This window comes from Dasypus novemcinctus, chromosome 7 (assembly GCF_030445035.2).
Source record: "Dasypus novemcinctus isolate mDasNov1 chromosome 7, mDasNov1.1.hap2, whole genome shotgun sequence".
Classification (NCBI taxonomy): Eukaryota; Metazoa; Chordata; class Mammalia; order Cingulata; family Dasypodidae; genus Dasypus; species Dasypus novemcinctus.
Genome location: NC_080679.1, coordinates 82,723,889 through 82,743,034, shown reverse-complemented (window position 1 = coordinate 82,743,034; position 19,146 = coordinate 82,723,889). Strand labels below are relative to the sequence as shown.

At 35.6% G+C, this 19,146-nt stretch overlaps 1 protein-coding gene across 19 annotated transcripts in view; it reads right to left on the bottom strand.

The window, feature by feature from the left end:
* Nucleotides 1-3,562: 3,562 nt before the first annotated feature.
* LOC101441329 (sodium channel protein type 1 subunit alpha) overlaps nt 3,563-19,146 on the bottom strand; it is a 196,871-nt gene continuing 181,287 nt past the window's right edge. For 11 of the 19 annotated variants that reach the window (XM_071216321.1, XM_071216317.1, XM_071216319.1 and 8 more), the window contains 6 exons: nt 18,456-18,737; nt 16,053-16,106; nt 11,324-11,461; nt 9,569-9,673; nt 7,510-7,780; nt 3,563-6,824 (listed from right to left, as the gene is read on the bottom strand). In XM_071216321.1, coding sequence (XP_071072422.1) covers nt 5,647-6,824; nt 7,510-7,780; nt 9,569-9,673; nt 11,324-11,461; nt 16,053-16,106; nt 18,456-18,737 — 2,028 coding nt within the window. In that variant the 3' untranslated portion in view covers nt 3,563-5,646. Of the gene's footprint in view, nt 6,825-7,509; nt 7,781-9,568; nt 9,674-11,323; nt 11,462-16,048; nt 16,107-18,455; nt 18,738-19,146 lie in introns of all 19 variants that reach the window. The other 8 variants (XM_071216326.1, XM_058300706.1, XM_071216325.1 and 5 more) reach the window with 3 other exon arrangements.

Sequence of the window (19,146 nt, the reverse complement as noted above, 5' to 3'; positions counted from 1 at the left end):
AAATGGGTTGGGTTTTTTTTTTTTGGGGGGGGTTGGCTTTTATAAAAGGGATTTATTTATGGTAAAAACTATAGTTCTAAGGCCATGAAAAGTCCAACTCAAGGCACCATAAGTGGTGCTTTCTCACCGAAGTCTGCTGCCATGTGGTCAAGCAAGATGGCAGAAGATCTCAGCTTAATTCTCTCTGTCTTTCCCTCCATGTGGTATCATCTCCTGGAACACAGCTTTGGGCAACCAGGCATAGGGCTTGTCTCTTACCGGGCCTCCTCTCTTAGAATTGGCTGCTCTATTTTCTTCCTTTGTACTGCTGTGGGCTATAAGGCATATGGCTCATCTCTCCCTTGGCCTTAGCTCTTTGTATCTCTCCTTTCTCTCATCATATGGCAGGATCAAATACGGCAGAGCTCCCTTTTTCTGTGTCTCCATTTTTTATCAGATCTAGCAAGAGGATGAATGCCCAAGCTGACTTATGCCTCACTGATGCAGTCCAATTGAAAGGGTCTCACACCCACAGGTTCACAAAAATAATCTTTCTCTTTTGGGGATTCATAAAGAAATTTTGAACTGCTACGGGTAGAACTAACATCTTAACACTATTTAGTCTTTCAATCCATGAGCATGGACTGCCTATTTGTTTAGGTTTTCTTTTAGCAATGTTTTGTAGCTTTCCATTGTATAAGTCCTTTACATTCTTGGTTAAATTCATTCCTAGATATTTGATTCTTTTAGCTGTTGTTATCAATGGCTTCTGGATTTTTATTTTCTTCCTTAGGATGGGCTATCACTTTCTGTTTCTTTGTCATGTAATCCTTTATTGCACACTGTACATTTTAATATTTTAGTGTGTTAACTCTGGGATTTAGTCCCTGAGCTATATGTTCTTCAAATTTGTATGCAGCCTGTGATATTATAGAGATTTCCTTGAGTGCCAGGAGGTAACAAAAACCAACCAACCAACCAGCTCTGCACTGGCTGACACTCATTCAGTGTTTAGCCCTCCTATAAAGATCAGCCTGAATCATATGTGAAGAAGTATAGACATCTTTTGTGTTCCTTCCTCTTTTCTTGAGCTTGTGCTTGCTTGTGGCCTTAGGAATTCCTCCCTTTCAGGAATTTGAATGCCTTTCTATTCCCTATAAGATAGATTTTCTCCCCTTTCCCTTTTCCTGCTCCATATGACTTAAAGCAGGTAATCCTTTTCCCCAGGTAATTTGAGTTAATTTTTTCTTATACTGCTTTAGCTGTCTGCAAGCTGTTTTTTGTTTGCTGGACAAGTTCTGGGAGGATGAGCCCAATAGGAGTTTCCTGGTTTCATTATTCAGGCTGCAATTCAATAGTTTGGATCAACATAAGACACCCCAGTACATGTGTAGTGGTTCTTCTGTTTCCTTCAGAACAGGGATGGGGACCTACAGTGGGAGTGCAGGCTAGCTTCGCTTCATCTTGTGGAGTGGGTGAGAGAGGGGTCAACAAGGGTGCCATAAACTTTTACTGCTTTTAAAGCTATATTTTCTTTACTTAGCCCTCACCCCATTACTATAACCCTTTAACTTTTTTTGGCATTTTGAGGAGGATGGCTCACCAGTTTTTGCTAGTTGTTCAAAGATTTTATGGGGGAATGTACCTGGAGCATCTTATGCCACCATCTTAGTCAATTAGGAGTGATAATTTGCTTTTCTCCTTTATCAGAGAAGTTGTGGGTTTATAGACAATCATGCATAAAATACAGGATTCTCATATACCACTCTGTTAACATTTTGCATTGGTATGGAACATTTGTTTCAACTGATGATAGCAGATTTTTATAATTATATTATTAACTATAGTCCATAGTTTAACTTAGGGTATACTGTGTAGTGTAGATACATGGATTTAAAAAAAAATTATTCCATTACCATATGAATAATCTAAATGTATCTGAATGTAATTAAAAGGGGATAATTTTCTTTTAACAGATAAAAGTTTCTATCATGTATCCATGTTTGTAGCCTCTCAACACTGTTATAAATTTATTGCTGTGGTCATTTCTTTTTCATCTTTATCAATCATCTATTTGACTAGGCATCCATTCATCCATCCATGACAGTAACACTTCTTTTTCTCTTCCTTTTTTCTCAATTAAATGCTCTCTACTATATCTTTGGGTAACTTTTAACTTTGCAATTATTTTAACTTATAGAAAATTTGCAAGCATAGAACAAAGAATTTTCATTATTTATTACTCTTTTCCCATCTGGTCTGCCTGATTGCTTTCTTCCCTCTCCTCCTTTCCTCCTGCATATTCTAAAGACATATACATATCTATGGATCTATATCTAATACATATTATACATATAGAATTCAATTTTTCCTTTAAACAATTCAATTGTGAGCTTTGGAAATTGTCCCCTTCACTGCTACATATTGTAGAGAGCATTTTCTGAGAACAGACATTTCCCACGATTACGTGTGGTGGCTTGAAGCTATGTACCTCAAAAAATTGTTTTTAAACTTAATTCATTTTTGTGGGCATAAATCCTTGTAAATAGAGTCATTTGATGAGGTTACTTCAGTTAACCTTTAGTTAAGGTATGGCCCAGCTGAATCAGGATAGTTAATACTTTAGTGAAGGCCTACAGGGACAAGCCAGAAACTGAATGTTATTGGAACTGGGAAGAGAAGAGAAAAGTCAGGAGGAGCTGCCGTGTACATTACCATGTGATGGAAAAGCCAAGAACCAGGGATAGCCAGCAGGAAGCCCCAGAATTCCAGGTACCTGGGAGGCTTGATGACACCTTGAGTTTGGACTTCTCAAAACTGTAAGCCAATAAATTCCCATTAATTAATCCAATCCACTGCATGGTATTTGCATTACAAGCCAGGACATTATGTAATAGCCATACTAGATGTAAGAAAATTAGAGAAATTAACACTATTATAACACTAAAAACTAATCAACAGTCCACATTCAAATATAAACGGTTTTCCCAACAATACCTTTTGTCACTATTATTTTCCCAGGCCATGACCCAATCCAGAATCACACATTGTGTTGTCACTTATTTCTAATCTCAAACTGTTCCTTAGCCTAACTTTGCTATTCATGGCATTGGTAGTTTTGAAGAATTCAGTCCATTTGTTTTATACTCAATTTGAGTTTCCTTATGTTTAGATTTTGGCTATCCAATTTTGACTGGATACCAAGAAATGATATGTCTTTTTTCACTGTATTTTATCAGAGCCACACAATATCAGTTGGTCCCATAATTGATAATGTTAAGTTTGATTATTTGGTGCAGGTGGTATTTGCTAGGTATCTCCATTGTAAATTCACTTTAAAATATTTTAACACAGAAGAGACACTTTGAGACAAGTATCCTTATCATTATTAAAATCTCACCCATTTCTCATTCTTTGACGATTCTTGCATGAATTGTCATTATAATGGTTGCCAAATGGTGATTTTCTAGTTCCATTTCCTTCTATGCAAAGAATTTTCCTTTTCCCCATTTAGTTATATCAGTCTGTACTCATCTTCATCTTTTTATAAAGCATTTTAAATGAAAAGTCATTAGGCAAACAATAAAATAAAAAATGTAATCTTTATTAGTTTTGCACATTTTTAATGTTGGTTAGCAATCATGTAGGGTAATAGTAGCAATTTTTTCAGCATGCAGTTCACGAATACAGTTTATCTAAGTAATTTTAAGGAAAAAAAAGGAATCTATGGTTTGCTTCTCTAAGAAACACAAAATATCCTGATGTAATTGATTATGTAAGTACACTACCCTCTGTTCTTGTGGAAAGAAACTGTGAAACACACATTATATTTAGAAGAATCTAGAGCGGAATGACTCCAAAGAAATAAAAACATAAACAGAGGTTAGAAAAGTTAAGGGCAAAAATTAAAAATGAGCACTATCTTAACTCAGTTTATGCAGGCACTATCAGAAATGTAAATAAAATTTTATACCCCTTTCCAATTGCAAAGTATAATTTGGATGTAAGGTGTGACTCTATTTTGCCCCTTAAAATTATGAAGTAATCTAAAATTAGCAAATGTAATAAAAAAGCAGAAATCTACAACTATCCAGTTTGTCTGCATTTCTTATATAGCAAATTTCTCCATGAAAAAGTGCTATGGACAGAAAGTAAGAAAAGTGATTGTGATATCAACCTGAAGATAATTTCCTCTTCTGATTTATGTACATAATGCTGAAAAACAAAATAAAATGACTTTTTACAGTATTTATATTTGCTTATAAAATTCTAAACACATTTTTAACAGGTTAAGCGGAGTGTGTGTTATTTTTTTTAACATCTGTACAGTCTGCCTATACACCATATGTTATCCACTTAAAATTTAAAAATAACCGAAAAGCTGTTGATGTGCTGCAAACTATTGCTTAATGATGTAAAGGAATGAAATCTGTTGAACAATTTCCTTGACTTTACCACTGACACATGGTTTCTCATAAATGAGCTTCTGAGCATTGGGAGAAACCAGATACAGTAGCATGGTAATATAAACATGCATTGATAGCATCCAAACTATCTATAATGGTACAGAATACATTTTTATTACCTGTGTAAAGCTTGCACTCTACATTTCTTGTGGTACATATTTGATGCAATAAATACTGTGCTTACGTCATTATTTGTTTGCTCAAACATGCACCACAGGGTAAAATGACTATTTACATAATAAATAGCATTTCATTAACATAGACAGTGTCAACCTTGCTGAGAGCTGAAGATGGCTAAACAAAGTACAGGATCAAGCAGAAATTTGTAAAGGATTCTTTTGATCAATACAGTCTTGGGGCAATATTCATATTCAGAGTTTTTTTTTTTTTAGTACAATAAACAGAAACATAACATTTACGACTGTAGACATTTGAATGAAATTTGAACCTGCTAAGATTTAAAGGCTTACCCCCAAATGATCTACTTGGTAGAGGGGCTAGATTTGACAAAACAAGATCAGCAAAGCACCTCCAATTGTTACCCAATTTCCCCTCCAGAAACATGGATAGAATTTAAGGACTCATTGTTGAACTTGTGACTTTTTGTCATGCATGATCTCTAAGTGCAGCATGCCCCCATGCAAACCACGACTTTGTGTAGATGAGAGGGTCATGTGGTTGTCATAACCCCTGGTGGCATACCGAATAAAGTGGTCCTTTAGTCTATTTCCCAACGAAACCCCATTTAGAAAAATAGTCACATGTAATAAACAACATATGGATTAAAAAAAAGATGAATCCATGAACAGATTTTGTAAAAATGTGACAAATGTGGCAGTTGAAATGCAAAGAGTGGATACAATTACTACACTAAAGTGTTTCATGTTAAACAACCCCCAAATTATAGGTTTGTACCCCTTTTAAACTGGTCCCTACAGTTCAAGTAGCCATTTTGTCTCGTCTTCAGCAGTGTCAGCTGGTAGTGAGAACAGTAACCTCCCGTCAAGGTTGTCTCCCCTTTACGCAGAGTCACATTTTGCTGACAAGGGGTCACTGTCTTATTGTAGGCACTGACCTTAAATAGATTTGTGTAAAAACAGTCAGTTTGGCATTGACTTCCTAAAAGAGTTCTCTTGACAATAATACATGACCTCCACACGCTGTAAACAATTTTTACCCAATTATTTTTATTTGTTTTCATTTATTTTCCTTTGGCTTTTTCGTCTTTACCTTCTTGTTCATGTTTTTCCACGATTGGCTTTGTTACCCGATCATAGGAGGGTGGACAAACTGCTGTGGACATGGTAAGTTCAGTTTTTTCTGTAATAGAGTTTTCATTTATTCTGTCAATTATCATGTCTTCTTTTACAAGAAGATTAGCCCCACCTTTGATTTTATTTTTATTATATGTAAATGAGGCCTGTTTTACAGTTCTCTTTAAAAGGTGGCGCCTGTAAGCCCGCTGAATAATAACAGCAGATACTTCCTCCTGTTTTCGTTTTAAAGTGGTGGTAATTGGCTGATAGGAGACCTTAGAGGGATTGGAAGCCATGAATCGTTCTTCCATCTGTATTCGGAGTGCATCCATCTCTCCACTTTCTCCAAGAACCCGCTTTGTAAAAGCAAATAAGATGTCAAGACAGTGTATTCGGTCACCACTTACCATAGGCAAATCCATGGCAATGAGCTGGAGTTTGTTTGGTTGTGGCAAATTGAGAGGGGGTTCAAGAGCAGCTGCAAACTGAGATAGTTTTTCAAATTCCATGAACTGGGTTGCATCTGGGTCAAACTTCTCCCAAACCTCGTAGAACATCTCAAAGTCATCCTCACTCAGGGGTTCTGCACTTTCTTCAGTGGCAACACTGAAATTCTCCAGGATGACAGCAATGTACATGTTCACTACAACCAGAAATGATATGATGATGTAACTGACAAAAAAGAATATCCCAACAGATGGATTACCACAGTCTCCCTTAACTGAGCTTCCAGGGTTAGATTTATTAGGGTCACAGTCAGGAGGTTTACTGTTGAGAATAGGTGCTAGCAATCCATCCCAGCCAGCAGAGGTGGTGATTTGGAACAGGCAGATCATGCTGTTACCAAAGGTTTCAAAGTTGAACATGTCATCAATTCCAACTTCCCTCTTAACATAGGCAAAGTTGGACATTCCAAAGATGGCGTAGATGAACATGACCAGGAAGAGCAGGAGGCCAATGTTAAACAACGCAGGAAGGGACATCATCAAAGCAAAGAGCAGCGTGCGGATTCCCTTTGCCCCTTTGATCAGACGTAATATTCGACCAATCCTGGCAAGGCGGATGACTCGGAACAGAGTAGGGGACACAAAATATTTTTCTATCAATTCAGCCAGAAACATACCTATGGAACAACAAGGAGAATACCTTGAAAAAGTTATTCATTAAAATGAGATGAGCTATTGCTCTGAGGCCTTGAAGTGTATGAACTGATTAAATGATGTCCCATGCCATCTCAATGCACATGTGCATCATTCTATAAACTCTCTCCAATGTAATCCAGAAAATTTTTCTCTCTGATATCTTTAAAGAGACTAACATCTGCATTTGTTATGATTTTGCCCTTGTTTTTATTTTCTTTTCATACTATGTTTTTCTTATCCTGCTCTAGTTTCCACTACTATCTACATGCTGATGACTCCATGTGTATGTCTTTAATGCAATGTCTCTTTTCAGTACCAGACTAAATTTTCAGTACTCTACTCAACAGAACTATCTAGATTTCTCTTTAGGCTCTTTATTCTCAATAAGTTCAAAACATCTTATCTTAGTTAATAGCACATTCCTAATTTAAATGAAGGAGGTTTTACTATATTGACAAAAAATATACTAGTGTCTAAAATGGATAGAATAAAATAGAAAAATCTCTCAGGAGCCTCCTTTTGTAAAAAAGTGAACACATTTAGATGAAATATACCAAAATATTTACAGTAGTTATCTCCAATGCTGGGATGGCCTCTAATCTAAACTTGATTATTTCAACTTTTACTTTATTGATCTGAACTTAAAACCCTTGAAATATTTCTTACCTACAATGGAAAGAATGACAACCACAAAATCAAAAATATTCCAGCCTATGGTAAAATAATAATGGCGGAGGGAAATGAGCTTTAGTACACATTCTCCAGTGAACAGGATAATGAACACCAGGTTGATGCGTGATAAAATACTAGTCATTTCTTCACTCTGGTCATCTGTTTCCACCATCATCGTGACCATGTTGAGACAAATGAGGATCATGATGCTTATGTCAAAAACTTGTCTAGTTACAAAGTCAAAGACCATTCCTTGAAATTTGTTCTGTAAAGACAAAGAAATGATTTAGCAAAAGGGAAGTTTTGTTGTATGCATTAGATCAGGGGTTCTTAACCCAGGGTCCATGAGCTGTGGAAAGATTACAGGGGTTTTATGAGTTTGAGTTGAAAAAAATCAACTTTATTTTCTCTGACCTCTAAATGAAATCTAGCATTCCCTTCACTTACGAATGTATGAAATAAATATATTACATATAGTATTCATTTCACCTGACTGGCAAAGGGGTCTGTGGAAGGAAAAAGTTTAAGAACCCCTACATTAGATGTACATAAGTTTTCTATGCATTTATTAATTTTCTAGTTTAGTATTTAATAGCCAAAGATCCTGAATTTTTAAAAAAATTAGAATTAATTTTTTGAGTTTAGTTATATAAATTGATATTTCCCAATGTGTATTCTTCAAAGCAATAATCCCTTCTCCAAAGGAGTTCCTAATGAGAAATCCTGCATGCTATACACTTCTCTCAAAGGTACACAATGCATATCAACATGTTAAGATTATAAGAAGATAAAGAACCTATTTTATTTCATTTAACCAGAATCCCCATCATCATTTGAGCTGTGCAGTCCTTTAAAAGTATTCTTATTTATTACCATTCATGTGTCTTGCTCTCATATGAATTTTAAATGAAACTTGGAATTTTTCAAAGCACACCTATTGCACTGGGTGTTTAAATCCTATATATGGCAGTGCCAGTGCTCTTCCACCAAATAGCCCTTTCTGACATCATCAGACAGAATCTGAGTTTACGCAAGGATAATCAGATCAGAACAGCATTACTTATGCTTTGATATTAAGTAATTCATGTTCCTTATCTTTGATCTCTGGTTCTAGTCCCCACTTGTGCTACTGTCAGTCACTGTAGCCATCACCTGCCTGGCTTATTTCCCTAGGCCACCGAGGAACTCTGAATAAATCTTCCATCTTATATTCTTTCTAAGTATCTCGTACTTATATAATATAGTTTACTCATTTCTCCTTACAACAAGAAGGCAGTAGACTTAACAGAGAAAGTATATATTCTTATAATTCTCAAAAAGGCAACTGTTGGCTAGTACAATTTGAATGCTTTTTAAAATATTCAGCAGTATTTTGTTCCCTGATGCACCCCAGGAATTATATTTATATCACAGCTCATCATCATAAAAATCACATTTTTGGATAATGCCTTTGCATCCACAGTAGTTTATCCATTTTATCAAGGAAACATAAAACCTACTACTCAATATTTAGCCATTGACCCTTATTTAAATATCATTAGTTATTTCTAACTGTATAGTCATATATACTAGTAATAGTTACTGGAATAATTTCTTGCTCCAAAAGAATCAGTGCCTCTAATAAAAGTAAAATGGAAGCAAGGTGTTACTGCATGCATGATTTTAACAACTACTTAATCTAGTACACAAGAGCATGCTATTTTAGCCCCATCCAAAGGTTCATTCCTCTATCTAAAATTACTTGGCAACCACTCTTGAGTTATATGATCAACTTTCTGTTGTGTACATCATATTGCCTATGTGCTCCTTTGTTATTTATTTTGGATTCTAGTTGTGTAGTTCTAAATCCCGTAAAGACAAGGATGCACTTTCTGTTTCTTTTTCTTTTTCTTTTTAAAACATTTTACCATTATCAAAAATGTATGGTTCAATGACATCTAAAAGTGGAGGAAATCTTTGCTGCTAGAAATGCTAGCTGTTATCTCTTCTATGTAAAAACACAAGCAAAATTTGCTTTTCTTTGCTTTTTCCCATATTATTTTGTATTCCTTACTCCTGGTCGAGGTATAGGCTTTTGTGGCTTTTTTGATCCCAATTTTTTCATTGCATTATAGTATTTCTTCTGTTCTTCTGTCATAAAGATGTCTTGACCTCCAAAGTATAAAAAAAAAGCAAAACTGGTTAAAATTGTGTCCTTTTACACATATATTTTCAGTGTTAAAATTTAAAAAGGAAAGGCACATTTAAAAGAGGAAATCCAACTAATCCAACTAATTAGCATGATAATGCCTATTGTCTTAAATTTGAATAATTAAAGTTTTAGTTAAAATTAAAGAGCTAATTTTTAAAAATTAAAAATAAGAGTTAATAGTATGTATATGGCAAGATGGATTGAGGATAGTCATGAAAAGCTATTTTCTCTTTGCCAAGAATTGAAGGAAAAAAGTTGGAAAGAAAACTGGATAAGCTGGTAGAAGCATTAAGGTAAAAATCAGGTTGTAAATATGGCAGGTATGTTATAGGCCAGTAGCTAAGAAGTGAAATGGAAAAGCCTGATAGTTTCTTCTTATTAATAATAAAAAAAGGGCACAGGGGCAGGAATTTCCTGTTTTAAAAGAGTCTCCCACAACAAAAGTTCATTTTATATTGATAAGAAAATGTACTGAGCAAATGGCATGACAGAACAGTTCACAGGGAAGAAATACAAATAGTTAATTAGCAATTGAAAACATGTGAAAATCTACTAGTAAGAAAAGACTTAAAATGAAATACAATTTAATCTACCAAACATTAAAAAAACAAAGAGATGGTGTGATGTCAATGATAGGGACAATGACCTTGGCACATTCATACACTGCTATTGGAAGCATGAACTGGCATATTACTTTGGTGGAGCAAAAAGTTGATCTCTGGTTATTTATTCTAATGAAATGAAGATTCAGGATTTTTTTTTGACACAAATACTTCCATCAAGCAGTTATTTAAATAATTAAACATTAGAAACAACCTAAATTATCAATCTACTGGATAATTAAGTAAATTATGAAAATATATAAAAAAATTTAATAAAATGAGAAATTAGGTATTTAAGTGAAAAATATAATTTATAAATTATATATAAAATAATCCCAACAGTAAGAATATGCATGAAAAATTTGGACAGAAATATATAAAATGTGAAGTGGTTACCCCTCAGTGATGCTATTTCTTTATTTTACATACTTTTTATTATGTGCATATAATTAGGACAATAAAATGAGCTTTATAAATGATAATAATTAGTAAAATAAAGAGCTGACAAATTGAATAATGGAATGGATAGCTTATCATTAAATCTCCGGGAGAGAGAAGTGGGAAAAAGCAAAAAGTGTAAAAAGAAACACTGAAAGATGCTGACATCTGGTCTCTAATTTCTTGCAAAAATTCTTAAAATTTTATCTGGAAAATAGATTTTAAGGGGGGAGGTATTGTAGGAATAAAAAACAATGTGACTTAGGGAAAGGAACACATTCCTGAGTTCTTTCCAAGTTCTCTTCTAATGATTTCACTCCCAAAGATAGAAAATTTGGTCTCTGATGAAAAAGGAGAGATTTGGTGAGCTTAGAATGAAGTCATTCTTGGCTTTCTTTACCCTGAAAGAGGAGGGCAATGGGATGGCCGTGGTGGGTGGGGGCAAGGAAGTAGGGTGAAAATAGATTTTAGTATAGACCCCTATTTGGCTTCTGAATTAAAGTTCTCATTTGGTGCAGAAAACACTTCAAAAATAATTTCTCTTTCTTAGTAGGAGAAAAATATTAGAAATACTTATCTTCTTTTTTTGCTGGTTGAAATTATCTATGATAACACCGATAAACAAGTTCAAGGTGAAGAAAGACCCAAAGATTATGAAAATAACAAAGTAAAGATACATGTATAGACTTTCCTCATACTTAGGCTGGAGCTCCACCTACAAAAGGAAAATAATATGTAAAATGTTAAATACATTTTGATGTTGGAAATGTCATTGGTTCTTTTTCTTTCCTGGTAATTCTGCAGCAGTTCATTTTTTCTTTTTTATTTGATTCAATTACCTCTAAAGAATCTCTGAAATTAGCCTTGAGAGATGTTTTCATTTGAGAGGTAGGGTTATTATGACATTCCAGAATCTAGTTTTGTGTTTATAAATACAATTAATATTCAGCTAGTTAGACAGTAATGTACCAAACTTTACAAATTGTTAAGGTACTGAATTTTAGTAATAACAATTTAAACATTATTAATGAACCAATTTTACCTCATTAAATATGCACAGACTATATTTGTACAATATTAATTATTCAGCAAATCAGAATTGAGTTATTCATTTACTTATTTGGCATTTGTGACAGCTTGAAGTTTTGTGAATCACAGAAAAGGTCGTGCTCATAATCTAATACATTCCTGTGGGTGTGGGACCCTTTTATTGCATTAGAATCATCTTGGGATCTTGATTAGATCACTTTTGATTACATCAATTTAGGACCTCTGATTGGACTACATCAGTGAGGTATGACCCAGGTTCGGTCTCTACCCTCTTTCTGGGGTCTTATCTAAACTGAAAATTGGAAGCAGAAACACACAGAGAAAGAGAGCTGCCATTTTGACCCTTCCTTGTTAGAGAGAGGGCAGAAAAATCCTGAGAGGATGAGAGAGAAGCTGAGAGAAACCCCGATAGCCTAAGAGAGAGGCTGAGAGAGGCTGGAGGCTGGAATTAGCAGAAATCAATTCTCCAGACAGAGAGCCACCATCTTGACGTGCCACATGGCAGAAGTCCAAGATCTTCTAGCAGCCGAACTTTGGTGAGAAGGCATGTCTGATAATGCTTTGATTTGGACATTTTTGCAGCCTCAGAATTGTAAGTTTTACCCTAATAAATTTCCTTTATAGGGAAATGGATGTGGCTCAAGCAGCTGGGCTCCTATTTACCATATAGGAAGTCCAGGGTTTGATGCCCAGGGCTTCCTGGTGAAGGAAAGCTGGCACGTGTGGCAAGCTGGAGTGCTGGTCCATGCAGGAATGCTGCTCTGCATGGGAGTGCTGCCCCCTGCAGGAGTGCCAGGCAATGAGGAGAGATGGCGCAGCAAGATGACACAACAGAAAGAGACACAAAGGAGAGACAATAAGAGATGTAGCTGAACAGGGAGCTGAGGTGGCGCAAGAGAATGATTACCTCTTCCCCACTCCAGAAGGTTCCAGGATTGATTCCCAGAGCCACATGATGAGAACACAAGCAGACACAGAAGGACACAAATAAATGGACACAGAGAACAGACAATAGCAGGGGAAGGGGTCAGTAGAAATAACTCATTAAAAAAAAAAAGTTTCCTTTATAAACACCAAGCCATTTCTGATATTTGCTCCAGCAGCTTTAGCAAACTAAAACAGCATCAGGTCTTTAGCATTACAACATTCACTGAATTTAAAAAAATTGAGTAGACATAACTAACACTACATATTTTAAATCCTCCATTGAGAGTTTCATCCCTAGACTGTTATTTATAACACATAGGCATTAAGTTATTATTTCTAACTTAGGAAAGGGATAAAGGAGTCCCTATAGGTAGTTCCCTAATAGATTCATGTCCTTCTAAAGACAAGAGTTAAAAACCAACCAAATATACAAAGGAAATAAATAACAAAACAAAATAACAAAACTCTGGAAGTTGTAAGGAAAATACTCAACATAAAACTTAAGCAACTCATGTAAGGTACATTCCAAGAAATGTAAAACTGAGTTCTCTGAAGGCAGCTTAAAGATTGTAGGAATGGAGGTCAATGAAAATAAGAAGGCTGATAAAAAATACTAAACTTTACAGAGTTTTGAAGGGAAGATTTGAAAGAAGCATGGATTTCAGTTCAATTCTTAAATCTGAAAAGAGGTTATTTGGGTAAAATCAAATAAAGTATTTCTTTACTTTGTTGATGTAAACTTCAATCAACCTGTTAGCCACAGAAGTGGTAACTGAATTGATCAAGGCTTCAGTAACTATACGAAAACTAAATTCATATGAGTATAAACCTCAAAACATCATCAGAGAGGCTTTCTCACCAAAGTCAGCTGTTGATGATCCTGGTCTCCTGCCACGTAGAGAAGATGGCAGCAGATCTCTGCTGAGGTCCCGGCCTTCCCTTCCAAAATCTACCATCTCCCAGAGCTCAGCTGTGGGCAAACAGGCATAGGGCTTTGTCTCTTTCCAGGCCACCTCTCTCAGTCTTGGCTGCTCTGCTTCTTCCTGAGTTCAGCTGTGGGTTATTAGGCATATAGCTCATGTCTTCAGTCTTGAGCTTCTCTGTGGGTACAGCCTATTGGGGGCTTTGTGCTTAAGCTTGGGCTGTTAGTGATCTTGAGACCTCTCTCAACTGGCAGTGTCAAAAAGAGCAGCTTCCTTTCTCTGTGTCTTTCTCTCTGTCTCTGTTTATATAAACTCCAGGAATAGGGCAAAGATCCAACCATGGTCATACCTCACTGGAATAGTCCATTCAAAAAGGCCCCATACCCACAGGAATGGATTATTTCAAAAACATAATATTTTTCTTTTTGGGATTCATAAAATAATTTCAAATGTCACCCTCCACTCTCTGAAGCCCCAAAAGACATGTTCTTTCCATATGCAAAATACATTCATTACATCACAATATTTCAAAAACCTTAAATCATTTCAGTAGCAATGTTTAGTATAAAACTTTCATAAAAATCATTGATAGGCTCTTTTTTGCCTGGAGTGGCCTGCATCCACATCTGGTGTGTACTTCTTTTCTTTTCTCTCATTTCTTAATAAACTCTTTTTATTGGCCTAACCAAAAAAAGAAATCATTTATAGGTATGCAGTTTGTCTTGGGGCAACATTCCCCTCTTGCTGTAGACCTATGAAACTTAGAAAACAAGTTATCTGCTTCTAATATACAAAGGAGGGCCAGTCACAGGATAAACATTTGCATTATTGTAAGGAGAAATTGGAAGGAAAGCAGGCATCACAAATTCCAAAAAATTCCTTTAGATCAGTCTGAGAGTCATCTATAGAACAGTGGTTTCTTCCCCTCCGGGTATCATAGGGGCCCACCCCTCCCAAGAGCTTGCTCAATGGCCACCTTCTCAGTGCCACCCTTAGTAAACAGCTGGGTGGTGGCCAAGTGTGAGATCTCACCCTCCAAGAAAATTTTGGCTACACTATCCCCAATCTCTGGGGGATAGTCTCAACCCTTAGTACAGTAGGGGTGGAGCACCCTTCTCCCTAATCTGGCAATAGGACCACTCCCCTCAGAACAATGGGGTGGTGACCTAATTCTCCTTAATCCATTAGGGATAGGCCCAACCACCTCAGAACAGTGGGGTGGTGGCCTAACTCTCCCTAACCACTGGAGAGTATGTTCCACCCTCTCTCTAGCTTGGGACTGCCAAACTGTCCCTGAACAATGGGCTGGAAGATTCACCTCTTCAAATGCCAGGGCAAACTCACCCTTTCCACACACATGCGTGGGGTCCCTCTCCTAGTCCGAGAAAAGTCCCAAGTCCAGACTTTAGCTTCCATGGTTTTCCTCTGGAAGTGATTTCTTCTTTAATTTCTCCTTTTCTGTACTTTTTAGTCCAGGCTGAAAGTGGTTTCATTTATATGGTCTCACAAAAAACTTGTCAGTTTTGCTATACAGCTCACAGGGGTCCAAGCCATCAGACAATAAGACTTTCCATAAGTCCTTCCTGTATATGCATTTATAATTCTGACTTGAATGGAAAGGGCTGCCTAGTTCCAAGTTTACTTAAGTTATCAGATGAGGCACTATCCTCTAGGGACTTGTTTTTTGGAAGCTTGGAATTTCCCAAGCCATCAATTTCTAATTTCTTTATGCCCAGCAGTTCAGTTCTCGGCTTATCTCTTACCTTTCACATTTTACTATAAGCTACAAGACCCCTGCCAAGACCCCTGCCTTCTTCTCCAGAATCTACCATCTCCTGGAGCTCAGCTGTTGGCAAACAGGCATAGGGCTTGTCTCTTTCCAGGCCATCTCTCAGTCTTGGCTGCTCTGCTTTTCCTCCTGAGTTCAGCTGTGAGCTATCAGACATCTGGCTCTTCTCTTCAGTCCTGAGCCTCTCTGTGGGTCCAGCGTCTCGGGGATTTCATGTTTAAGCTTTGGCTGCTAGTGATCCTCGAGATCTCTCTCATCTGGCAGGGTCAAAAATGGGAGCTTCCCTTTCCCTGTATCTCTCTGTCTGTGTCACTCTTTATATGTAAAGCTCCAGTAAGAGGGTGGTGACCTAACCTGAGTCAGGCTTCACTGATGTAGTCCAGTCAAATAGGCCTTACACCCAGAGGAATGAACTGGTTCAAGGACATAATCTTTTTCTTTTTGGGATTCACAAAGTATTAATAACTTCAAACTGTCACACATGAATATTAATTTGTTATATATTTTCTCATTTTTTAGTCACCATAGAATCATTCTTTTTGGCTGCTTAAATTTGTTAGGTTAATTTAGGCACCTATTATAGATTAGAAAAGATTTAGAATATAAAGAGTACTTACATTTCTGGAATCAACTGCTGCATACATTATATCCATCCATCCCTTAAATGTAGCCTATTAAAAAGGACATGAATGTTTTACTTTGTAGTAAAAATAATTCAGATCTTGTGTTTTATAAATATTGTCACTTAAAAATTTTCCCAAAGAGGACATTTTTGAAAGACAGTTCAAAACAAATTTTACATGGATTTTGGACCAAGACAATATCTTAATAAGGGTTTGCATTTCTAGGACACATATTGAGCAATATAATATTTGATAAATCTTCTTTTATGATAACCAACTCACAAAAAATATTCTCAATTCTTTTGTGTAAATGGAGTTGTCAAATTGAAGTACTATTAAAATATGGTGGAATACTTTTAGAAAGTTTTACAAATGCCAACATATTTGGCAGTATCTTTAGCAGCAGCTTAGCTCTGATGATCATCTGCTGAAATCTATATGTAAGACAATCAAATTGACAATTTAAGATGCTTTTGATTGGACCAATCTAAAAGTCATACAGGTATGCATAAATCCAGAGTTGTAACTATCCTTTTAGAATTCTGAGGCATAACATCCAGCTATAACCTTACATTTTCACTTTCTTCTTTGTAATTCTTGATGAGAGTAAGAGTTAAGAGAGGTAAGATAAGTAGAAAATGGTACAGTACACATTTGAAATTCATAAATTCAAAAAGATCCCCAAGTCTAATAACATAATAATTTTTCATTTGTTCTGCTTGGGACATGAATTTTGAGCCAAGAGGTCCTGAGAGGCTTGTTCCACAGCTAGTGAGGCAGCCTAGCAAAGTTTTTAGCAACTGTATCACAACATGGCCTTGTTTTTATAACACTAACTCTCCTGAAGTGGTGAATGTCATGAGAAGAAAGCAAAATGTGATGCCTATGATGGCAGTGAAGAGAAAGTAATTATTTTTAACTAGAAAATGGAAGGTTTTGTACATCAAAGAGGGAAATGTTAACTGTGTTAATGGCTCAGTTCAATGACAGAACATGTCCATTAAACACTTGGTACAGGGACAGGGTTTAGTGATTCAAGGAACCATTTCAATGAGTTACTAATCAACTAAAAGGTGATTCTGCATAAAGACAAGAGTCTGCATTATTATAGAGATTGTTTTAATAGCAGAATTTGTTTAATGGCTTCATGGAGAATCTTCATCATATATTTTCAGAATTGCTTAGTATTTTAAGGGGTTTCTTGAAATTTTCAGTTTTTCTTTTTTCCATGTTACACAGAAAGCAAAATCCTTTAGTGATATTTACAAGTGTAGTTATTAATGAAGTGTTAGGATAAATGCTCATGGAAATATCACCATGCATCTACTATAATTTTTAAAGAGATCATATTTGCCAGATTTTGTAAAAACCCTATTTCAATTGTACAAACATCCAGAGTAAGACAGAAATGTTCAGAAGAGAAATACAAATTTCCAACCAGAAGATAGAAAGGATTCATAAAAGAATCATAGTATTGACACCTCTAAAAGAGCTCCAAGAGCATTTTGACCACCTTAGGTTTGGTTGCTTTTATAGTTTTCAGGTTAAACAAAAATTATAACCCTAGTGAACAGAAATGGTCTTACCTAAAAACTGTTGAACAACAAGAGGAGAAATTCTACAGCTTTTTTTTTTTTACAAAGTTGATTTTCTAGCCCAAAGTATAGGATATTTTCACTGTGTTTTTGTTTTTTAAACAATCTGGACTCTGTATTTATCTGCTGTTTGTTTGTATTATCATATATTGTCCATTTTTTTTTACTGTGTAAATCAGTCTTAGCATCCAAATAGTGAAAGAATTAATATTTCTACTAAAATAGACTAAAGTATGGTACTGAAAAGTCATTTGAGGTAAGATAATAGCTGCTTGGGTTTTGTTTCTGTGTTAAGGTGATTATTTCCATGTCGTTATGAAAATTTAACCCTAAAATGGTTGTATCTTTCCACAATCTTCTATCCAAAGGTTACAGCTCAGCAATGGTTAATTCCTAACAATTAGTTACAATCAAATCAGATGTGTTAAGTGTGAATGGGGGAGGGACAATAATCATGAGGGAAATAAGCTTTCCAATGGCAATATTAAAAAAAATAGCAAAGTTGTTGATTTATTAATCAATGTATTCATGTGGGAAAAGAGAGAGCAATATTGGAAGAAAGAGAAAAAAGACTTTTGCAAACAACTGAAATACCCAGCCATTATTGACTATAGTTGTGCTGCTTAAATGTAATGATGCTTCACCCATCTGGGCTCATACACTTGTACAAATAAGTCTAAATTAGCAAAAAGAGAAATATGTTACAAACTTGCTTTGAAAGTGGCTAAATGATAGAAGTATGGTCAATACTTTTTTATTCCAAACAATAAAAACAATTTCAGAGAAAAGAGTGTTGACTTACAACTTGAAGCAAAGAGAGATACCCAAATCCTACATTATCAAAGTTTACTTTCACATTTTTCCATCGGGCAGTCTCATTTCTTTCTATTAGTTCTAGGCAATCAGAATGATTATTCACTTCGGTGATGTCAAACATGTCACCAGTTGTGGTGTTAACACAGTGGTAGAATTTGCCAGCAAACAAATTTACGCCCATGATGCTGAAAATTAGCCAGAATATAAGACAAACCAGAAGCACATTCATGATGGATGGAATTGCTCCTAAAAGGGCATTCACAACCACCTAATATACAAATGGAAAAAAAAAAGAGTCAGAATTCTTATCGGTTAAAAAAGAAAATAAAAGACATTCCCCTAATAACCTTTAGTCTTTCTAAGTTGCTTTCTCTCTATACTTGAATAGTTAAAAGTGAGGTAAGATTAATCTTAAAATGAAATTCATCATTACTTTAGCAATGTATTTAGGGAAACAAATTTAGGCAATATAACAAAGACACATTTTAAAAAAAGGTCAAAAGGGGAGTGGGGAGTACTAAAAGGAAAATCAATATCAGAAGAACTTGCTGCCTGATGAAGTCAGAATATGTGTAGTTTTTTAGAAATAAGAAAAAGATAATCCTAATATAGAAGATTAACTCATTAAAAAAAGAACACAATAAAGAACAAAAACTAAAACACTTGGACATGAGTTG